Below are 21688 nucleotides of genomic sequence, written 5' to 3'. Positions count from 1 at the left end.
CCATATGGCCTGGAGCGAAACCCACGAGGAGTTTTCCATCTTTCCTTTGACTCCCCCGCCCCGGGTGCAAAGCCAGCATGTGGGGAAAGCAGTGGGGCAGCTCACCCCCGGGCTGCAGCGATACCGGCGGGGCGGAGAGGCTGGGAAACACCACAGAGCGCAGCACCCCGCTCTGGGCCCGGCGGGTTTGTCAGACACCCCCCGAAGCAGGAGGGTCTAACCATTAGACCATGCTCTCCTCCCAGAGGTAGGGGTAGACCCCAGGGGTCCTGGCTCCCAGCCCCCTGCTCTAACCACCAGACCCCATTCCCCTCCCAGAACTGGGAACAGAACCCAGGAGTCCTGACTCCCAGCTCCCCTTTCTGCTCTATCCATTAGACCCCACTGGCTGGCTCTCTGTGTGCAATGCTACCTAAATCACCTTTTCCGTTCTCCCAAAGAAAGACTGAGGCCAAAATGGCCAGACCCGGGGGCTCTTCAGTGCAGACTTAGGCTCCTCAATAGACATTTTTATTTAGGTGCCCAAATGCAGATTTAGGAGCCTCACCTCTAGGCCCCCAGCTTGGAAAATGGTGGCCTAATGCAGCAAGAAAGGGCAGAGTTAAGGTGATTTGTTCGTCGGGGTTGCTTAGGTGACTTGAGGGTTTGAGGAGCACTTCGCTTTCCATGGTTACGTTCTTCAGAGACGTCTCGTTTGGTGCCGCGCTGAGCAACCGTCTGAAAAATGGGACGTGCTTGCCCATGGTGTCCCTAGCCTCTGTTTGGGTGATGGGAGGGATCACTAGATGATTCCCTGTTCTGTTCATTCCCTCGGGGGCACCTGGCATTGGCCACTGTTGGAAGACAGGAGACTGGGCTAGATGGACCCTTGGTCTGACCCAGTATGTTCGCATCTAAAGGGGAACATGCACAGACTCCCAACTGCAGGAAACTGCCACTGGCTGACAGCAGTAATGACCCCGGCTCTTTTCATCTGTAGATCTCAAAGCAGGGTGGTGTCATCACCCCCATGGTACAAATGGGGAAACTGAGGCACGGGAAGTGCCTTGCCCAAGGTCACCAGGAATAGAACCCAGATCCTCTGAGCCCCCAGCTGGCGCTCTCTCCACTAGGCCACGCTGCCACCCCATGAGTAAACTGAGGCTGGGAGGGAAGACGGTTTCTACCCCTCAGAGGAACGAGGGTCCGGAACAGCCTCCAAGCAGGAGTGGGGGGCAAAGACCCTGACTAGCTCTCAGATGGAGCCTGCTCAGTTTATGACGGGGATCTTACTGAGGCTGCCTGGGACAGCAGTGGGGTGGAGTCGCTGAGTTCGGAGGCCCCATCTGGTGCTGGGTCCTTAGGCTCTTTGCTTTGGGATCCGTGGCTGGGATTTCCTAGGATTTATTTGATGTTTCTTTCTCTCCATTTACCAGCCCCACCCTCACGCTCCAGGCGTTTCCCGCCTTTAAAACACGCTCAGTGTAAAAATCACTAACGACCTCTTCCCCGTGCCCACCCGTGGGAGAGATTTCCCAGGCCGGGGGCAGAGACATTGAAGATGGTAACTGCCAAACCAGATCAGACCAATGTCCCATCTAGACTGGTCTCCCGTCTCCAAAAGGTACCACTTAGACATGGCAACCCTGATCAAGGCTCCATCGTGCCAGGGGCTGCACTGGCAGTCTCTGCTCTAACCACCAGACACCACTTCCTTCACAGAGCTGGAAACAGAACCCAGGAGTCCTGACTGCCAGCTCCCCCAACCACCCCACTCCCTAGACCCCGCTCCTCTCTGAGCTGGGAACAGAACCCAGAAGTCCTGACTCATCAATTCGAAAGCCAGAAGGGACCCTGGTGACCACCTAGTCTGACCTCCTGGCTAACACGCCAGAGACCTGCCCCTCAGCAGATTGTGTCAAATGGAGAATCCAGCACGGCCCCTGGTAAGTTGTTCCAACGGTTCCTGTTAAAAACGAAGGCCTCGTTCCCGGGCTGAATTTGTCTAGCTTCAACTCCCAGCTGTTGGATTGTGTGTGACCTCTCTGCTAGACTGGAGAACCCCTTATTAAATATTTGTTCCTCACGAAGGTACATATAGACTGGGACCAAGTCACCCCTGAGCTTTCTCTTTGTTACACAAAATCGATGGAGCTCCTTGAGTCTCTCACTATCGGGCAGGTTTTCTAATCATTCTCGCGGCTCTTCTCTGCCCCCTCTCCAATTTATCACCATCCGTCTCAGACAGTGGGCACCAGTACCAACCACAGGGTCCCCACGGCGGGCGCACCAGTGCCCGATCCAGAGGGGAAATCACCTCTCCACCCCTCCTCCAGATCCCCTTGTTTGTGCATCCCAGGATCACATTAGCCCTTTTGGCCTCAGTGTCACGCTGGGAGCTGGTGTTCAGCTGATTCTCTGCCACGCCCCCCAAAACTTCCTCAGAGTCACTGACCCCAGGACGGAGCCCCCCAGCCTGTAAGTACGACCCACGGGCTTTGTTCCTAGTTTTTACATTTACAATGAACTGCATTGAAACACTTATCGTTCACTTAGCGAGTGAGTCAGCGCCCCATTTGCTTTAACCACTAGACCCCACTCCCCTCCCAGACCCGGGGACAGCGCCCAGGTGCCCAGTGCCTGAGCCACGAGAGAGTAATGGACTAGCTTGTCATAGCGGGGAGTTTTTTCCTAACTTCAGGCAGCTAGTGTTTGGCTTAGGTCCCAAAGGAGCCTATAGTCCCGGACCAAAACGGTGGGGCTCAAATGTCCAGGTCTTCTATTGCCAGTGTATTTATTTATACCTCTATTAACGGGGGGCGAGAGAGGGGGTTTGTGTGCATGCATGCACATGGATCTGTATGCACAGCACGTGTGTGTGTGTGTGAGCATGCATAGATCTGTACAGACAATACGTGTGAGTGTGTGTGTCCACGGATCTGTACAGACAGCACATGTGTGCACACGTGCGCACGGATCTGTACTGACAGCACGTGTGTGTGTGTGTGTGTGTGAGAGAGAGAGAGCATGCATAGATCTGTACAGACAATACGTGTGAGTGTGTGTGTCCATGGATCTGTACAGACAGCACATGTGTGCACACGTGCGCACGGATCTGTACGGACAGCACGTGTGTGTGTGTGTGAGCATGCATGGATCGGTACAGACAATACGTGTGAGTGTGAGTGTGTCCATGGATCTGTACAGACAGCACATGTGTGCACACGTGCGCACGGATCTGTATGGACAGCACGTGTTTGTGTGTGAGCATGCATGGATCGGTACAGACAATACGTGTGATTGTGTGTGTGTCCATGGATCTGTAGAGACAGCACATGTGTGCGCATGGATCTGTACTGCAGCACGTGTGTCTGTGTCTGCGTGTGCATGTGTGGTCCCCTACCCGCTATCTTATCAGCAGATTTGAACTTGGCCCAGCCAGCCGCAGCTGTCAGCAGCTGTCAGGTTGTTTTTTGCGACATCATCTGATATTTATGAGGGCGCGTTTGGGTTGGTAGCCCTGATGGAGCTGGGAGTGAGAGGGATTGATTCTGATCTCAGCGATGCTGGCGTAAATCCGGAGTAACTCTACATGATTTTATCAAACGCCGGGGCTCTACGTTAGGCTGCCATTTCCAAAGGATCTTATATAGTATCTGGGCACCTGACAATCTTTATTGTATTTCTCCTCACAGCACCCCTGTGAGGCAGGGCAATTATTCCAGCACGAATGGGGAAACTCGGGCACAGAGCGGCTAAGTGACTTGCCCAAGCTCCTACAGGAAGTCTGTGTCAGAGCAGGAAATTGACTTCATCCTTCCTTCATGCCCATCTACCTGTTCATCTGTTAACTACAACCGCTTAGGTGCCAGCCAGGCAGCCTCATTATTATTAATAGTTAATAAATACTAACAATTAGCAACCAACTTCATCCCACTGGGGGCTGCCTGGATTTTCAATGCCCTTCTCTGCTCAGAGAGGTATCTGCACATGTGGCCTCTGGGAGGATCTGGAGTTTGATCTATTCCACAGCTGTTTCAAAGGAGCGGACGGGGTTTTGAAATCATACTCGGATCGTTTATAAAAATTCCTGATGGGGGAAGAAAATCTTAAATCCAGAGGAACGTCTGCCAAAGCAAAGTGAGAGTCCAAAACCAAGAGCTGACGAGAAGGCCAGAGGAACTGGCAGGGAAGGACCGTACCCCCACCGGCTCCATTTGGAAAATGTTGGGGTTCCGGGAAAGGTTTTCCCCTATACTTTCCTTTTGGGTTGCAAATTGTGAAAATGGGGGGGCACAGCGTGCAGTGAAAGAGGAGGGCCGAGGGGTTTGGCCTGAGACAATGCTGCGCGAGAGACCAATACAACCTAAGGAGGCAAGAGGACCGAGAGCGCCGTGGAGGTGGCGGGGAGGAAGAGGGCTGGGGAGAGACGCGTGTGGAAGTGGCGGAGAGCTGGAGCGGGGCGAGCGTAACGCTGCAGCCCTCTGGCAATCCGTCCGTCCTTGATAAATCGCAGCGTTCTCGAAATATTTGCAGCATCCGCCCCAGTTGCCCCCAAGGTGGAAAAAATGACTCCATCACTTCTTAATACCAACAGGCTGACATCAGGGTCCCCAGCGGGCAGCGATTGGCCGGGCGGGCCGGCCAATGGGAAGGGCTCCCCCTCGGACATGCGGAGGGGGAAGAGCCGGAGAGCAAAGACTTTTAAAAAGTTGCAGGGAAAGCGAGGAAGAGGCAGAGGCGCAGAGGGCACCGAGCAGGGCTCCCATCTCCAGCGAGGCCGGAGGCGACGCAGGCAGGATGTCCGCCGCACACTTCAACCGGGGACCGGCCTACGGGCTGTCAGCGGAGGTCAAGAACAAGGTAAGGGGGGGGGGATCGCCCCCCAAAACACCAGGGTGGCTCAGGATCGGCGCCAGTGGCAGCTCGGGATGTGGGACCACGCTTTGCGGGTCGATACTACCTTGGAGGATGGGCCCGGCGGCTCCCAAGGACGAGCCATCCTCAGGCTTCAGGGCAGACGCTGGCCATTGGCTGGGGGTCAGGAAGGAGTTGGTTCTCCGTGGGAGAGGGTCGCAGAGCAAGGGGTTTTGCGATGGTGGAACACCTTGGGAAGGACTGGTGGTGGTAGGGTCCATTAGTATGACCCAGGGGGCAGGGATGGGGAGACTTAAGGAGCACCCCTCACCAAGCCCCCGCAAAGCAAACAAAGTGGCCTTCAGCAGCTGGGCAGAACAGGGGCTTAGCCCAGGGAACGTGGCCTAAAGGGTTACAGCCGGGCAGGGAAGGGGAGAGGGTGTTGGTTGTGCCCCCCACGGGCTGGGAGAGGACGTCCTATTGTAAAAGAGTCTCTAAAACAGCAGGGCGGAGGGGAGGCAGGGAAAGGGCCCAGAAGGAACCAGGAGGGTGTGTTTGTACAGCGCCTTGCACAGTGGGGTCCCGGGCCATGATGGGGGTTCCTGGGTGCTACCGTAATACACCTAATAAATAATGTACAGCGCCTAGCACAGTGGGGTCCGGGGCCATGGCTGGGGCGCCTGGGTGCTACCGTAATACACCTAATAAACATGAATGATGACAGGGTGGCAGGACAGGTGTGGAAGCCCAGCAAAGGACTGAACTGGGGAGGGGGGGGGGCAGAGATCAGGGCTACAGTGCCACTGCCAGGCCTAGCCAGACCTGGAGACGATCCTCCCTCGCAGGGCTGAGACGTGAGACCCCCCCCGCACTGACCAGACAGGCCCCTGCTGGCCGGCACACAGCAGTGGCCTGGGGCCTATTCTCGGCTCTGCCACTGGCCTGCTGGGAGACCTTGGGCAAGTCACTTTGCCCTCCGTGCCTCCGTTTCCCCACCTGTACAATGGGGACAATGCTCGTGCGCTCCTTGGCAAACACAGGGAGGGCTACAGTGGAAAGTGCTAGGTGAGAGCCAGGGAGGATGATTAAAGCATCCCACCCCCCCTCCCCGGCCTATGGCGTCTAGAGAGGGGAGCCATCTCTGCCCCCCGCCAGGACTCGGGGCCCAGGATTCTCCATCCCTTGGGATACAGATGGTATCTAAATCCCTCCAGCCCCACAGCCCCTCTGGCTTGAGCTACGGCCGCCCCCCCCCCCCAACCCCCCCCCAAGAGCCCCGTCCCCCTTGGCCTAGGAATGGCAGCCCCTAGATCCCACCCCCCACTCTCCTGCCCACCTCCCCCTCCAGCTCCAGCACATGCTGGACGGTGCTACCTTCCTCCCCACATGCCCGAGAAAGTGTGACCACATCTCCCCTCCCCCCGCTCGAGATGCTGGCCCCACCTGCCCTCCCCAGTTGGAGAACTCACTGTGGCTTTGCCCTCTGACCTCATGGCCTCCTCCCTGTGCTCTCCCCGCTGCTGGCGTGGGAGCCTTCTCCTTTGCAGCTCCAGCTGGCAGGAAACAATCTCCCTGGGCCCCTCACCGGCTCCCCAGCCCTTTTCAGGTCTCAGCTGGGAATATCTCCCCCCCCCCCCCCCCCCCCCCCCCCCGCCACCACCCCCCCCCCCCCCCCCCCCCCCCCCCCGCCGTCTCAGCCCCTGAGCTGGGACTCCCCCCCCCCCCCCCCAGCCCCTCGCTCAGGAACATGCACCCCCCACCCCACCCCTGCCGCTCCAGTCAGGACTCAGCCAGGACGTAGCTGGTATGAGACATGATACTGATACAGCGAAGTGCTGCTACGGCTCAGGGAGTGGGGTCTAGCGGTTAGAGCCGGGGGCTGCGAGTCAGGACTCCTGAGTTCTAGTCCCAGATCTCACACTGACTCCCCTCTATGGCCTTTGCCGCTCTGTGCCTCAGTTTCCCTGTCTGTAAAATGGGGGTAATGGCTTTGCTGCTGAAGTGCTGGGCGTGCCCCTAATCCAGTAGGGTCCCCAGATCAGGGCATGAAAGCACGGGGGGGGGGCAGAGGGCTGCCCAGATACCAGGATGAGGGGCGTAGGACACGAGGCCTAGCTAGCATAGAGCACGTGTTGTTTCCTACTGCAACCAAGAGGAAGTGGTGGGGGCTCCTCTCCCTTTGCTTCGATGTCACTGGGGAGCCGGGCGAGGGGACCTGGGACGTCACCCCAAACTGTCACTGCTCCGCAGTATTATACATTCTCAGAGAGCGCTTCACCCCGAAGGAGCCCAGTGCACTTTGGGGGCCTCCTACACACACAGCCCCACCAAAACGCAGCCATCTCTGGGGTGGGGAGCAGCCAACAACCACGGGGAGGGAAAGTCAAGCCCCAGGTCCCCACAGAAAACCCCAGGTGGCAGAGGTAGCGCCGGGGGACTCTTCCATTCAGCACAGCCACGGAGTGAAAGGAGCCCCCCCAATCTCTGAACGGCAGCGGGCTCCCCCGAAATTAACATGGATCTGCACCCCTCCCCCACTAGGGGGGCCTCCCCTAAGAAGGGGGCGACATTCTGTAACAATGCTGGGGGACCCGGGCTCCCTGCTCTCAGGCCCTGGCCCTACTCCCAAGGGGCTCCCCGGACCCGGGTTTCGGGGTCACCTCCTGGTTTCCTGCCACTTGGCTCCTCCACCCATGAGCCGAAGCAGGGCTCCCCCCGCCCCATCCCCAGCTCTCTGCAGCCCTCGTGCCCCCAGGGGATGCAGACGCATCGCCAGGAGGAAAAACCACTCCAGTGCTGGGCTCCTTTGGGTGCTCTGGGGACTCACAGCCGGGACCCAGCAAGGGTTAAATACGCACACCTCCTCCCATCCCACTGGTGGGATTCGCTGCTAACCGCCACTGCTGATCTGTGACCCCCACGTGTCCGAGGGGGGGGTTCACCCTGCTTTGATGCTCTGCTCCCCCCAGATCCAAAGCAGGGGGGCAGGCCTAGCCCCCCCAGTGTCCCTGGTCAGTGATTACAAGCCAGCCAGAACCCCCAGCCTTTGTCTAGGGCTCTCCCTGCTTTGAATTCTTCAGCTACCTTTCTGGCCAGCCCGCGCTGTGCCCGGCGCCGGCTGGCCATATATGGTTGGCTTTGGGGATTCTGCAGAGCTGGGCCCAGGAGCGGGCGGCTCTATATAAGGCATGGTTTGCTTTATAAAGCCGCCGGGGCCCAGGCAGCCGGCGGTCTGTGCTGAGAGATCCCAGGTGGGGGAGACAACCCAGGCTGTAGAGGTGGAGACCCCCCCCCCCAGCCGCTTGCTCGTGCCAACTGTCAGAGCCAGACACTGGGACGAGGGGGATCAGTCCTGGGCAGCCGAGGCCCCTCCCAGGACATTGGCCTGGGATCCCCCATTATCTCCCCCCCACACACCCCCAGATTGCATCTGCCCTGTGATGGAGACAAAATCAACCAGCCGTCCTGGGGGAGCAGGGGGGCTCTCCGGGCCAGGCCCAGCCGGCACCAGTGGTGACCCCAGAGCGACCCCAGCCCTTGTCCCTCTCAGGTGCTCCCCTGGGTGGGGACGCCTCAAGACACCCAGGGGGAGAGAGCGGGGCCAATGCCCCAGCCCAGCCCCTTCTCTGGCTGCTCCCCACCCTCCGGCCAGACAGTGGAACCTGCTTGTTGGTGCCCCCCGGGGAGGAGGGCAGGGGGGGTGTCAGCTGGCACAGGGCTGGAACTGAGCTCTGGGAGGGACTCGGTTTCCCTCCCGTGGTGTGGGGGGAGAGGGGCCCCTGGTTTGGAACCATACCAATTCCCAAGCAGGCTGCGCACGGGCGGCCAGAGGTAATGGCAGATCAGGTATCGGCCGTCCGCAGGAAGGTGAAAGGGGCCGACTCCTTCCATCCAAGGAGGGGAGAGGGGTCTAGTGATTAGAGCAGGGGACTGGGAGCCTGGACTCCTGGGTTCTCTCCGCGGATCAGGGAGGGGAGCAGGGCCTCGTGGTTAGAGCAGGGGGGCTGGGAGCCAGGACTCCTGGGTTCTATTCCCAGCTCTGGGAGGGGAGTGAGGTCTAGGAGTTAGAGCAGGGGGCTGGGAGCCAGGACTCCTGGGTTCTATCCCAGCTCAGGGAGGGGAGGCTGCAGCTGGGATCATTCGAGTGATTCCAGGTCCCAGGTACCTGCTCTGCAGGGGTCCCCGGGAGGAGGCAGGTGGGTCAAGAAGCTGCTGGGGAGGGGGAAGAGCGGGGGACTGGCATGATCCCGGCTGGGCATGCAGAGACTTCCTACAGCAGCTGGCATCCCGGCCGGGCTGGCAAGGAGCAGTAGCTGTTCCCAGCGATGGAACGCCTGCTTGGAGGCCTCGGGGGAAAGAGAGTCTGTGCAGAATCCTAACTCCCCCCCCACACTAGATCCCAGTCTTTCCCTGGAGCTGGGAACAGAACCCAGGAGTCCTGGCTCCTCCCCCCCCCACTCTAACCACTAGACCAGGGGTTCTCAAACGGGGTCGGGACCCCTCAGGGGGTCGCGAGGTTATTCCATGGGGGGTCATGAGCTGTCAGCCTCCACCCCAAACCGCACTTTGCCTCCAGCATTTATAATGGTGTTAAATAGATAAAGAAGTGTTTTTAATGTATGGGGGGGGGGTCGCACTCCGATGCTTGCTATGTGAAAGGGGTCACCAGGACAAACGTTTGAGAACCCCTGCACTAGACCCTGCTCCCCTCCCAGGGCTGGGGTAAGAACCCAGGAGTCCTGGCTCCCGCTCGCCTCTGCTCCCCTCCCACAGCTGGGGAGGGAACCCAGCTGACTCCCAGCCCCCGCCCCCCCGTTCTAAACACTAGCCCCAGTGACAATCCCTCCTCCCTGAAGTGTCACCCAGGCCCCCAACTGCTGCAGCAACCAATGGGGGACACATGCAAGGGGAGCAAGAGTACCATGAAGACTGGCTCCCCCCCCCAAAAAAAATAATTAACAACTGTGCCCCTGCAGGTTTGTTATTGCAGGGCTACCGGCCCACTTGTGGGCAGGGGCTTTGTGCAGATTGGCTTGTTATGGTAGGGTTGCTGGCCAGGTTGGGGGTTACAGGTCGGTTTGTTGTGGTAGGGTTGCTGGATGGTTCGTTATGATAGGGTTGCTGGCCAGGTTCGGGGGTGCAGGTCAGTTCATTATGGTAGGGTTTCTGGATGGTTTGTTATGGTAGGGTTACCAGCCAGGTTGGGGGCGGCAGGTCGGTTTGTTATGGTAGGGTTACTGGATGGTTCATTATGGTAGGGTTGCCGGCCAGGTTGTGGGGTGCAGGTCGGTTTGTTATGGTAGGGTTGCCAGCCAGGTTGGGGGGTGCAAGTCGGTTTGTTATGGTAGGGTTGCCAACCAGGTTGAGGGGTGCAGGTAGGTTTGTTATGGTAGCGTTGCCGGCCAGGTCGGGGGGTGCAGGTCGGTTTGTTATGGTAGGGTTGCTGGATGGTTTGTTATGGTAGGGTTGCCAGCCAGGTTGGGGGGTGCAGGTCGGTTTGTTATGGTAGGGTTGCCAGCCAGGTTGGGGGGTGCAGGTCGGTTTGTTATGGTAGGGTTGCCAGCCAGGTTCGGGGGTGCAGGTCGGTTTGTTATGGTAGGGTTGCTGGATGGTTTGTTATGATAGGGTTGCCGGCCAGGTTTGTTACGGCAGGGTTACTGGCCAGGTTGGGTAGTGCAGGTTGCTTTGTTATGGTAGGGTTTCTGGATAGTTCGTTATGATAGGTTTGCCAGCCAGGTCAGGGGGTGCAATTCGGTTTGTTATGGTAGGGTTACAGGCCAGGTCAGGGGGTGTAATTCGGTTTGTTATGGTAGGGTTGCTGAATGGTTTGCTTTGTTAGGGTTACTGGCCAGCTTGGATAGGGGATTGCAAGGAGGTTTGCTAGGGTGAGGTTGCAGGACATTGTGCTGGAGGCAGTGCTCTCCCCCTCTCACGGAGGCAGCATGGTGGGTGCGGTGGGATCACTCCAGCGGTGCTGGTGTGGGCTCCGCGCTCTGGGGCTGCAGGGAATGCAGTGCTTAGGGCCAGCACAGGGGCACCCCAGCCTGCAGAAATCCTCCCGAGGGGAAGAGGGGAGATTTATCCTCATGGCCCTTTCAGAGCCTGACCTCAGAGCCCAACTGGGGCAAAATTTAACACCCACTGTCCCTAGGAACTGGGCTGAGACCCACCAAACTCATTTCACAGGGGCCCCTGATCAGCCACTGACTGCAAACAACTCGGTCACGAGCCCCCCCAGCTGGAACAGAACCAGCTCAGTAACAAAGCGGCACGTTCCCTTCCCTGCCCCCCTGGGCCAGCCAATGGCCTGCTCTGGGGCTGGATGGGAGCTGCTGCCCCCATAGGGGAAAAGCCCTATGCCCCACTCTCCCGCCCTCTGAGCCAGCCAGTCCCCCAACCTGGGCCCAGACCAGAGCCAGCACCTCCAGGTGGGAAAGGCCCGGGCCCTGTCCCATTCCCTGCCACCCGGGGGCCGGATGGGAGCTGGCACCCCCTAGAGCTGAAAGGCCCCGTGCTCCATTCCTGAGCCAGCCACGCCCCTGGAACTGGCCTTCTGATAATAACCATGCGCTTAACTGAAGCCTGGGTCCCATCTGATCTTGTTCTTCACACCCCCAGAGAGATGAAACGAGCAAATTCCTCGTTAATGGAGCTCAGGATCACCTCAGCGCTGCCCCAGCGTCCCAGCCCCGGCCACGGTTCTGCCTTCTCTCCCACTGAAATATTCCCCCCCACCCCCCGGCCAGGGATAAATCCATGAGGATCTGGGACAGGCCCCATTTTTCTCCCAAGTTTGGTGAATTCTTCCTGCAGGGGCTGCTGCCTGTTTGGGTTGGCAGACGGCCCTGGCACGGGCGGGCTGGAGCGAGGAGACAGGCCGGGCCCGAGGAATGTGAGCGCTCACTCGCCTTCCCGGCTGGAGCAGCACGCGGCCAGCGGGGTGGGGGGAGGAGTACGGTCACAGCACCCTGGACGGGCCAGCCTGGGCTCTGGCAGGTGCCGACTCCTGGGACGTGCTACTTCCCAGCAGCCCCTGCGCAGGGTGGCTTGTCCTGGTCAGCCTCGGGGCTGGAACCTTCTTCTGCTGGGCTCACACCGCGGCGGGCCAGGCCTGGGAGCCAGGAACGGCTGGGATCCCTTCCTGCAGCCAGTGCCCCCCGCTGGACACCCCCTGGCTCCACACCACCCAGAGCAGGGTTATCCCAGCATTCCCACCTCCCCTCGGGCATCTGCCTCCCTTTGTGCCTCAGTTTCCCCATTCCTGCAATGGGCTTCTCTCCTGGCCAGGGTCAGGTCGGGCTGAACAGGACCCAGATCCTGCGCAGGGAAAGGCGGGGCGTTTGGAAGCTGTCTGCTAGGAGAGAGCTTGCGGGACACAGAAGGACCCAGGAAATCCAAACGGACAGGCTGCCTGGCTGGTACCTTTGGGGCCAGGGCCCTGCCTTATGGCTCCTGTACGGCAGTGGAATAAGGGCGGCCCTACTCTAATACATGGGCCTGCGCGGGCATCTTTGCCTCTCAGAGCACATTAGAGCCACACGCCTCCTCCTTCCTCAGGGAGAGGCTAGGTTGCATTGGGCCGACTTTAAACAGGGAGGATTCAACCCGGAAAAGGAAAAGGGGGTCCCTGGAGGGGGGCTAAAGGTTCTGATGCAGAGGGTGGAGTGATCAGGCTTTTTACGCTGCCGGTTAACTAGAGCAGAGCAGGTATATTTCAACCGCATACAAGGAACAACTTCCTCGGCGCTTCCCTGCCACGTTAGCGCCCGCAGGTGGACTTCAGCAAAGGGGACGGACGATGCTGCGCCCAATCCGCGGGGCAGGCAGGACTCGGAGCTGGGGGAAATCACAATCCCAGGCTTCAGGGCTAACGTGCAGGGGTCAGGAGGGGATTTCTGCCACCGTGTGCAGCGCGGCCCAAGGGGCAAGGCACGGGCTGAGGCGTGAGCCCATCCCCCAAGGTGTCGCTGGCATTGGGAGCAGATGGGGAAGCAGCAGCTTTGGTGAGCCATGGGCCACAGGTGGTACAGAAAATCTGAGCGAGGGCTGGGAAGCAAAACCCATGAGAAGTGAAATGATTCAACAGGTGTCTTGACTCCTAATCCCCTCCCCTCCCCACCCAACAGAACCAGTGGATCCCACTCCTCTCCCAGAGATGGGGATAGAACCCAGGAGTCCTGGCTCCCAGCTCCAGCCCCTGCTCTATCAGACCCCAGCCTCGCCCAGAGATGGGGATAGAACCCAGGAGTCCTGGCTCCCAGCTCCTCCTGCTCTAACCACTGGACCCCACTCCCCTCCAGACTCCAGGCCCACCCCCTGCTCTATCAGACCCCAGCCTCGCCCAGAGCTGGGGTTGGAACCCAGGAGTCCTGACTGGGTCAGGGTCTGACTTACTGGGCCTCCAAGTGGATCTCTGCTAACAGCCCTTCTCAAAGGCTGCTGGAAAAGCAGCACCAGGCCCCCCAGCTGTCCCCCCATTCAGCTCCCGGTTCCGATCCACGCCTGGTGCAGCAGGGTGATTGGGTGACATGAGTTGCCCAGGTCTCAGCACCCCAGGAGGCCACCCCCCCAAAGAGACGCTATTATCACTGGCACTAATTTGGCTCCTGTATGGTAGTGTCACTGTACACGAGGTGGGCACGGGCTCTGGACTGGACTCAGCCAGGGACTGGTGAGCCCTCCCCAATGCTTCCTAATCGCATGCAGGCAGGAGTTCTGTGCGCTCTCTGAGCGGCCTGCGTCCCCCCCCCCACAGACCCCAGCCAGGGGAGCGCTAGTGACCACAAAGCTGGCAGCACCCGAAAGCCATAACACCAGCAGCCCGACCTCCTTGTACTCATGCCGCAAGAAGCGCCAGACCTGGGGCCTTGAACCCTGGTGCCCAGCAGTGAGCATCAGTCTGCCTCTTGTTATTGTCTGGATATGGGGCCAAATCTACTCCTGGTGTCACTCCAGAGTCAATGGACTAACACAAGGAAGGAAGAGTTCTTTCCATCGGCGGCGAAACAGCTGCCGCTTTCCACCCCAGAGGTGGCCGCATTTCAGCAGTCAGGGACGTGCAGGTCTAGACTCGGGATGCTCCAGAACGCACCGGGGACTTTCACTGTTATGAGCCAATACTGAGTCGGGGGGAGGAGGGGGCCACAGAGCACTGGTCGGGAACTCTGCTTCCCTTTGCGAGCCGCAACCCCAGCCCCACTGACTGAATCCCTCTAGCTCCTTTCCTGGCAGCCAGCGTGGGACTCGCCCCAGGCCAGGGAGTTTGGCAGAGACGGATCATAAACATGGCAGAGCTGCCTCTCGTCGTTCAAGCACGGGATTCCCAGGAGAACAATTTCTGAGGCCATAGTGGGGCACTGATGGCTGCTTTGGGGGGTCAGACGGCCCTTAGAAGGAGCACAGGGACCTGGTACAGAAGCACATTTCCAGATAAAGAGGTTTGGCTCTGGAGATCTTTTTTCCCTGGCAGGGCTGGGGCCAGCACAGCAGCCGCGGCAGATCGGCTCCGTTTGACAAGAGAGAAGGGTCCGGGGGTTACCTAGACCCCGGTCACTCAGCCTGGGGCGCTTTCTGCCCCCTCCGGACGCTGCGACGCGCAGGGCAGATGTAGAACAGAGCCCCGCTGGGGCTAGTATTTGTATGGCCGTCGCCCCTGGAGGTCCCAACTGAGATCAGGGCGCCAGGTGCTGCACAGACCCAGAGCGTGAGAGTCCCTGCCCCAAAGAGATGAAGATCGTCCTCCGCATTTCACAGCTGGGGAGTTGAGCCCAGAGGGACGCAGTGACTTGCCCCAGGTCGCACAGGGAGGCTGTGGCCGGTTCGGTAACCACAAAACCAACCTGCCTCGGGGCAGCCCTGCCTCCCCTGTTTGGGCGGGGGACACAGCTAGGTAGCCCCACTGCAGGAGAGCAGCCAACCACAGGGAAATCAATTCGTTCTGTTGGTGCTTCCCCTCTTTTGGGGGTGCATATTCCAGGAGACGGGCTCCCAAACTGGGGGCTTCTCAATAGCAAATTGGCCAGTTAGCCGGGGCCAACTGCTCATTTCCAGATGCTGCTAAAAGCAGCTAAAAATCACGAACTGTCCCAGGAACAACGTGGATCACCAGACTGGACCAGACTGGGGTCCATGTAGCCTCGGAGCCTGTCTCCGTGGCCAGCACCAAGGAAGATGCAAGACTTGCACAGGAGACAGATACAGCAACTCCCCACTTAACGTCCTCTCGCTTAACGTTGTTTCGATCTTACGTCCCTGCTCCATTTAAAGTTGTGCAATGCTTCGCTAGAACGTCACAGCTGGCAGTCCCCTTATCAGCTCCCCTACGCCCTCTCCCCCGCCTCCCGCCCACCGGCAGACCCATGGATCAGCGCCTTCCCCCTCCTCCCCCCACAGCAATCAGCTGGCTTGCGGCGTTCAGGAGGCGGGGAGGGAGGGGGGAGCCTGCGTGCCGTGTCCTCGCTCCTGCCCCCTGAACGCTGCAAGCCAGCTGACTGCCACAGGGGAGGAGCGAGGACACGCGTGCGGAGTAAAAGGGGGGGAGAAGAGGCAGGTTAAGGGTGGGGGCTTGGGGGAAAGGGTGGTGTGGGTGGGTCGAGGGTTGAGCCCCCCGCCTTTGGTGCTTGCAGAGTAGGGGAAGCTGCCATTACTGGTGCGCAATATGTTTCTCCTACCTACAGCACCTACAGCCTCCTTGCCTGCCTCCTTGCCTGCCGTGCCAGTGGGCTGTGTGGGGTAAGGCGGGGGCACCTCCCAACTGTAGTACTGTATGGCAAAAAAACATTTCCCTAGAACCTAACCCCCCCCCCCCCATTTACATTCATTCTTATGGAGAAATTGGATTCGCTTAACGTCGTTTCACTTAAAGTCGCAGTTTTCAGGCACAGAACTACAGTGTTAAGTGAGGAGTTACTGTCTGGGGTAATCCGCCCCCAAGAGTTCGAGACTGGCTGAAGCCTGAGGTTTTCTATCCTGTCCAAAGCTATTAGGGATTCTAACTGTGGTTCGTTTGGTTATCCCCAGAAACGTCCAGGCCCTCTTTGAATCTTGCTACGTTCGTTCCCTCCTGTGGCATGGAGTTCCACAGTCTAACGTTACACGTGGAGTGAAAAAGTATTTGTTTCTAATTGGCTACCTTCATATGCCTTTCCCCCTGTTCTCGTGCTGTGAGACGGAGAGATCAGAAACTCCCGCTCCCCCTTCTCTAGCCCAGTCGTCATCTTGTTATATTTCGATCGTGTCGTCTCTTATTCACCTCCTCGCTAAGGCAAACAATTCCAATCTTTGCAGTCTCTCTTCAGTGGGAGATTTTTTTTTTTTTCCAGGCCCCTGATCATTGTCATCACCCATCTAATTCACCAACGTGCTAGCGTTTCTTTCCTGGGAACCAGTTGCTGGGGTTGCCATGGAGATATCAGTCAGGAGCCAATGGGATGGGAGGTGGGGGACCACACAATGGTGAATGGTCCACAAACTGATCCCTACTAAGCAGTGTGCAGATCTGAGATGGTCCCATTCTAGCAAACGAGCCCCCCTCTCCCAGCAGCAACAGTGGGTTTAAACAAAGACCGGAAGAGGTTTGTGACAGCCCAAGGGCACAGAGACAGGATAGTCCAGTGGTTACAGCACTAACCTGCAGCCGGTTCTGCTAGACACCCCGTGAGACCATCGGCAAGTCACGTAGCCGCTCTGTGCCTCAGTTTCCCCAGATGCACAACAGGAATAACAGCACTGCCCTGCCTCCCGGGAGGATAAATATATTAAAGACTGCGAAGCGCCCAGATGCCCCGCTGATGGGGGCTGGCTACGCAGGTTCAGAATTCCCTAGCCGTCCCCACACAGGGAAGAGAGGGTTCTTGGTACTGGCAGACCAGGGCAGAACCCGATCCAACGGCTGGAAGCTGAAGGGGCAGTTTGCCCGATGGTGGCGATTAACCATCAGTGCAGCTACCTGGAGGGACAGGGCTGGATTCTCCAGCACTCGGAGCTGGGTGTTTCTCAGAGACACTCAAGCTCACCCCCACGGGAGGCAGGGATCACAGGGGAGGTTCTCCGGCCTGCACTACCCAGAAGGGCCAGCCGGCCCCTTCTGGCCTTGAAATCTACCCTGATACGTAGGAGTATTTGTACCCAAACCAGACTCTGGCTGTTCTCAGGGCAGGCGATGGGGATATCAGCCCACACTGTGCAGAGGGCTGAGATCAGCAATGGGGGACGCTTGCTGATGGGCCCAGCAGAATGCCAGGGTGGGGCATGATGCCAACGGGCAAGGCAAGGGTGGCACTGGCGTTAGCCAGGGGGTTGCTCACGCGGTTCTGCTGCACGCCCGTCCCCCAGCAGCTCCGCCATGCCCAATGCCCAATGCCTTCTGGCTCCGTTACAGCTGGCCCAGAAGTATGACCCCCAGCGGGAGCAGGAGCTGCGGCTGTGGATTGAGGACATGACGGGGGAGCGCCTTGCAGACAACTTCATGGAGGGGCTGAAGGACGGTGTCATCCTGTGCAAGTGAGGAGCCTTCGGGGGGGGGGGGTCCTGCCCTGCTGGGGGTGGGCAGCTCCCCAGCAATGGGGGGTTGGGCTCTGGCGTCGTTCTGCAAGACTTGGGGTGGGAGCGTGGCCCAGTTCCAGTCATACCCCAGCATCTCCCCTCCCAGCCCCGTGCCCCCCTCAGGAGGAGAGCACGCCCGGGGAACCCATCTGCCGCAGGAGGGGCTCCCCCGTTGGAGTCAGCGCCGGCTGCAGCACTAGGAGGCGCTGTGCTACTGGAGGGTCTGGAGCACGAATGTGCCGTCCCTGCAGATCCCATGGTATTTCCTGCCGGACGTGGGGCGTTAGCCCAACTCCCGCGGCCACATTCAACCCGGGGCCATTCTACGGCCCACCCACCCCCCTCTAGTTTCAGCGGGATGCGGGCGTCCTCCCTGCTGCTCGTAGTTTGGCATGCGGGCCCTGGTTACCAGCTCCTGCGCCCCACCCCAGAGCCAGCTGCCTCCCAGCGACGGGTGATGCCATCGCCCTGCCGAACAAAAACCCGTGCTCGGGCCTTCTCCTTTCAGACTCATCAACAAACTGCAGCCCGGCTCCGTGAAGAAGGTGAACGAGTCCACGCAGAACTGGCACCAGGTGAAGGCTCCCTCTGGGCTCTCGCTGCCCCAGCCATGGGGCCTGGCTTAGGACCCCCGCCAGGGTCACACTAGACAGTATCCTTGAAGCTAGTCCAGCCATCGGGAGACTCTTCCCCAGCTGTGTTAGGCTCCCTAAGGGTGCTGGGAGACGCCCCAGGAAAGGGTGGGGGGTTGCCCGACAGGGAGATCTTTGTGGGCAGGGGAAGGGAGAAAATGGCACTCCAGCCTTCCTTGGCTGGAGCAATGGGTGGGCAGGCAAGACCCAGCTCTCAGCCTGTCCACAACAGAGCCCTCGCCAGCACAGGGACGCGATAAGCGAAAGCCCCCGTGATTGGAGGAGAAAGCACAGAGCGTCACGGCAGGTGACAAGGAAGCAGGGGCCCCTCTCTGTACTCTGGGAAGACAAGACTTGGGGTCCTGCCTGGAGAGCTGTTGTGGAGCAGGGAGGGGTCACCAGCTGGGACGCTCCGGTCACACTGTAGGAATGGGGGGGGGGGTCGTCCGGTGCTGGGCTCGGGCGCGGTGGAGCAGCCGGGACACGCTGGCCGCTCTGTAACCACCTGCCGTCCTGCCGCAGCTCGAGAACATCAGTAACTTCATCAAGGCCATCACCAAGTACGGCGTGAAGCCACACGACATTTTCGAAGCCAACGACCTCTTTGAGAGCACGAACTACACCCAGGTGCAGTCCACCCTGATCGCCCTGGCGAGCCAGGTGAGTCCGGCAGCGCGGCTCATCCAGGCCCCCAGCCCGGCCCCGCCCGGCGGGAGGTTCCTGGCATGTCGAAGGCACCCGCTGAGACCTTCGGGGGGTGAGGCGGCGTCCCTTGGCAGAGACACAGGGCACAGGCGTCCTTCCAGCCGCCTGCTTCGGGGGCACCGCAGACATGGCTGCAGATCAGAACCAGCCTCGGCCACTCCCCACACTCCACGCCAGACCCCCCTCAGGAATCGGCCCCTGGTTTGCTGAGTGCACTCAGCCCGAGGGACCAGAGCCGGCCAGGATGAGCTGGGCTGGAGGGATGGGTGGGACTGACACAGCCCCGTGCCCCCCCAATGCACAGATTAATGCTTGAAGTCATTTCCCACATGGGGAAGAGCTCCTCCTCTTACCCACCCACCACGGCTCACAGCACCAGCCTTGGCTTTGAATCTAATCAGTGCCTGGGAACACGGGAGCTAGAGACGGGGCCGTGCGTGGGGGGAGACGGGGGCTGGTCTCCCCACTCCAGCCTGGGCCGTGGTTTCTGCAGCGGGGGGTGTGGGGGGCAGGGAGATTTACCCCTCCAGCCATCCCCACATGAGCCCTGTTTGTTCCCGCCTCCCCCCCCCGCAGGCCAAGACAAAAGGCAACAAAGTGAACATGGGTGTCAAATACGCCGAGAAGCATCAGCGCCGATTCCAGCCGGAGAAGCTGAAAGAAGGACGGAACATTATCGGGCTGCAGGTCTGTGACTCCCCCCGCCACGCGGCCCCTTGGCAGCCCCGGGAGCTCAGAGACAGGAGGCTAGAGATCTGGTCCCAGCACCATCCCGGGGTGGCCAGCTCGTAGCTTTCCACAGCCGCGGGGAAGCCCAGCTGATGGTGCTGAGATTTCTCTACGGCTCAGCCTCTGGAGTTACTCTGCCCGCTCGAGCGGCTGCAGAGCCCAGCCAGCCAGGGGCCACCCCAGCCCATATCAGGAGCTGCCCACTTGAGCCATTGGGCCCTTTTCTGCCACCTTAGCTGGGGCTTCTCTAACGGTTTGTGCAACACCAGAGATTTCCCCAGGACCATCGGCGCTGAAAGCAGGAACCCGGTGAGCTCAAGGCTGGGCGGGAGACACCTGGGGCAACGGCCACTCCCAAACCGCAGCCAAGCGTGGGAGCCAGCAATTCCTTCTTTCACTTCCCAGGGGTGGCTGGGGACTCCCACTCCCCCTGGGCGACATGGTGCCAACCCCTGGGGCAAAGCCTCATGCCAAGAGCAGAGATCGGGTCTCGCACACAGCCAGCATTAATCCACGCCCTCGGTTTCACTCTGTTTCTCCTTCCAGATGGGCACCAACAAGTTTGCCAGCCAGCAGGGCATGACGGCGTACGGCACCCGCCGGCACCTCTATGACCCCAAACTGGGCACAGACCAGCCCCTGGATCAGGCCACCATCAGTCTACAAATGGGCACCAACAAGGGAGCCAGCCAGGTAAGAGACGCAAGCCAAGGAGCAGGCGTGGGAGCGGGAAAGGGGCGTTAGCACCGTGGGGCTCCCCCCCGAACCCAGCCTGCTGCCATCCCCGGGGGGGAACTAGCATCTAGAGAGGAAAGCCTCCAGGTCCCACTTCCTGGCATTCTTGAGCCCTCACGTCTGCGCAGCGTCTCCCTTCCTGTTCAACTAACCCCCCGCCTCTCCCCGCAGGCGGGCATGACGGCCCCAGGGACCAAGCGGCAGATCTTCGAGCCCATGCTGGGCATGGAGCACTGCGACAGCCTCAACGTCTCCCTGCAGATGGGCAGCAACAAGGGCGCCTCGCAGCAGGGCATGACCGTGTACGGGCTGCCACGCCAGGTCTACGACCCCAAGTACTGCCTCCAGCCCAACTACGCCATGGTCGGCGAGGACGAGTACAACCACAGCCAACACAACTTCTACAACTCCGAATGAGGGGCCGGGCCGGGGCCTGGACTGATCAGAGACACACGCAACCAGGACGCTAGAAGAAACTTTTTAAAAAAAAAACCCAGCAAGTGATCACTTTAAAAAAGAGGAATAAGAGGAAATCCCGACTGCTCCCCCCAACGCTAACCTGCTCACAGAGGGTCCCCCAACCCAGCTCCCCCAACCCTAGAAACAAACCCCAAACCCCGTCAGATTCCCCCCACCCCCTATTTAAGTTGTTTTTCAATGTATAACCCAGCACTTGACAATGCACGGCCATAGAGCAAGGCTCAGTTCAATCAGGAGTAGTCGGGGTGGGGGAGAAGGGTAGATGTAGACATGAAAAGCCAGAAACAAGCTTTTTCACCATTAGCACCAGTGTCTCGGCTCTGAGACACCCCCCCCCCAAGTGATCTAGAAATGCTGCCGCCCCCAGCCCCTTTCCTAAAGTACGGGGAACAAACAAGTTGGTGAAATGAACCGGCCTGCGATTGCATTCACTGCTCTAGGTAGAGTGCTTCCTGCTTGACTGTCCAGGTATCCCTCCCTCCCCCCAGGCACCCACCCTGCAATCCCAGGTGTGTAACATCCCAGCGATAAAAAGCAACAGAGGGTCCTGTGGCACCTTTAAGACTAACAGAAGTATTGGAGCATAAGCTTTCGTGGGTGAATGCCCACTTCGTCAGACGCACGTACCTAGCGGTAGTGGCCTGAGCGGAGCAAACACAGGGGAGGGATGGGACTAGCAGTACAGAAGGAGATGGAGCACGTACAAGTTTAAACACACGCACTCCCCGGTCTCTGTCAAAGGTTCTCCTAACATTTCTGGGCTTTGAAAAGGGACAGATGCCATTTCTGTAAATAAGATTCTCCGTGTGTGTATATAAGAGACCCACTCTATATACACCCCCCCCACACACACACACACACACACATTTTCCATCTACCACCAGGACAGCACCCTCGACTAACAAGTTTTTGTGTCGGCAGGTTTTCCAGTTGCAAGTCTAAGTGAGAAACCCTCCCCCCGCCCACGAACACTGTTGAGCTCCTGGAAGGGTAACCTTGCTCATCCACCTCTGCTATTGCCCGTGTTG

At 59.3% G+C, this 21688-nt stretch overlaps 1 protein-coding gene across 1 annotated transcript; it reads left to right on the top strand.

Moving 5' to 3' along the window:
* The first annotated feature begins 4681 nt into the window (after positions 1 to 4681).
* Positions 4682 to 20672, top strand: CNN1 (calponin 1). The gene is made up of 7 exons (XM_034792658.1): positions 4682 to 4842; positions 17216 to 17337; positions 17888 to 17954; positions 18534 to 18671; positions 19293 to 19403; positions 19992 to 20138; positions 20352 to 20672. Exons 1-7 carry the CDS (start codon positions 4780 to 4782, stop codon positions 20595 to 20597), a joined length of 894 nt encoding a protein of 297 aa, XP_034648549.1. The 5' UTR covers positions 4682 to 4779; the 3' UTR covers positions 20598 to 20672.
* Positions 20673 to 21688: the final 1016 nt, after the last annotated feature.

The sequence above is a fragment of the Trachemys scripta genome, chromosome 16, assembly GCF_013100865.1.
Source record: "Trachemys scripta elegans isolate TJP31775 chromosome 16, CAS_Tse_1.0, whole genome shotgun sequence".
NCBI lineage: Eukaryota > Metazoa > Chordata > Testudines > Emydidae > Trachemys > Trachemys scripta.
The sequence above is the reverse complement of the archived record's forward strand: the minus strand, read 5'-3'. Positions and strand labels throughout refer to the sequence as shown.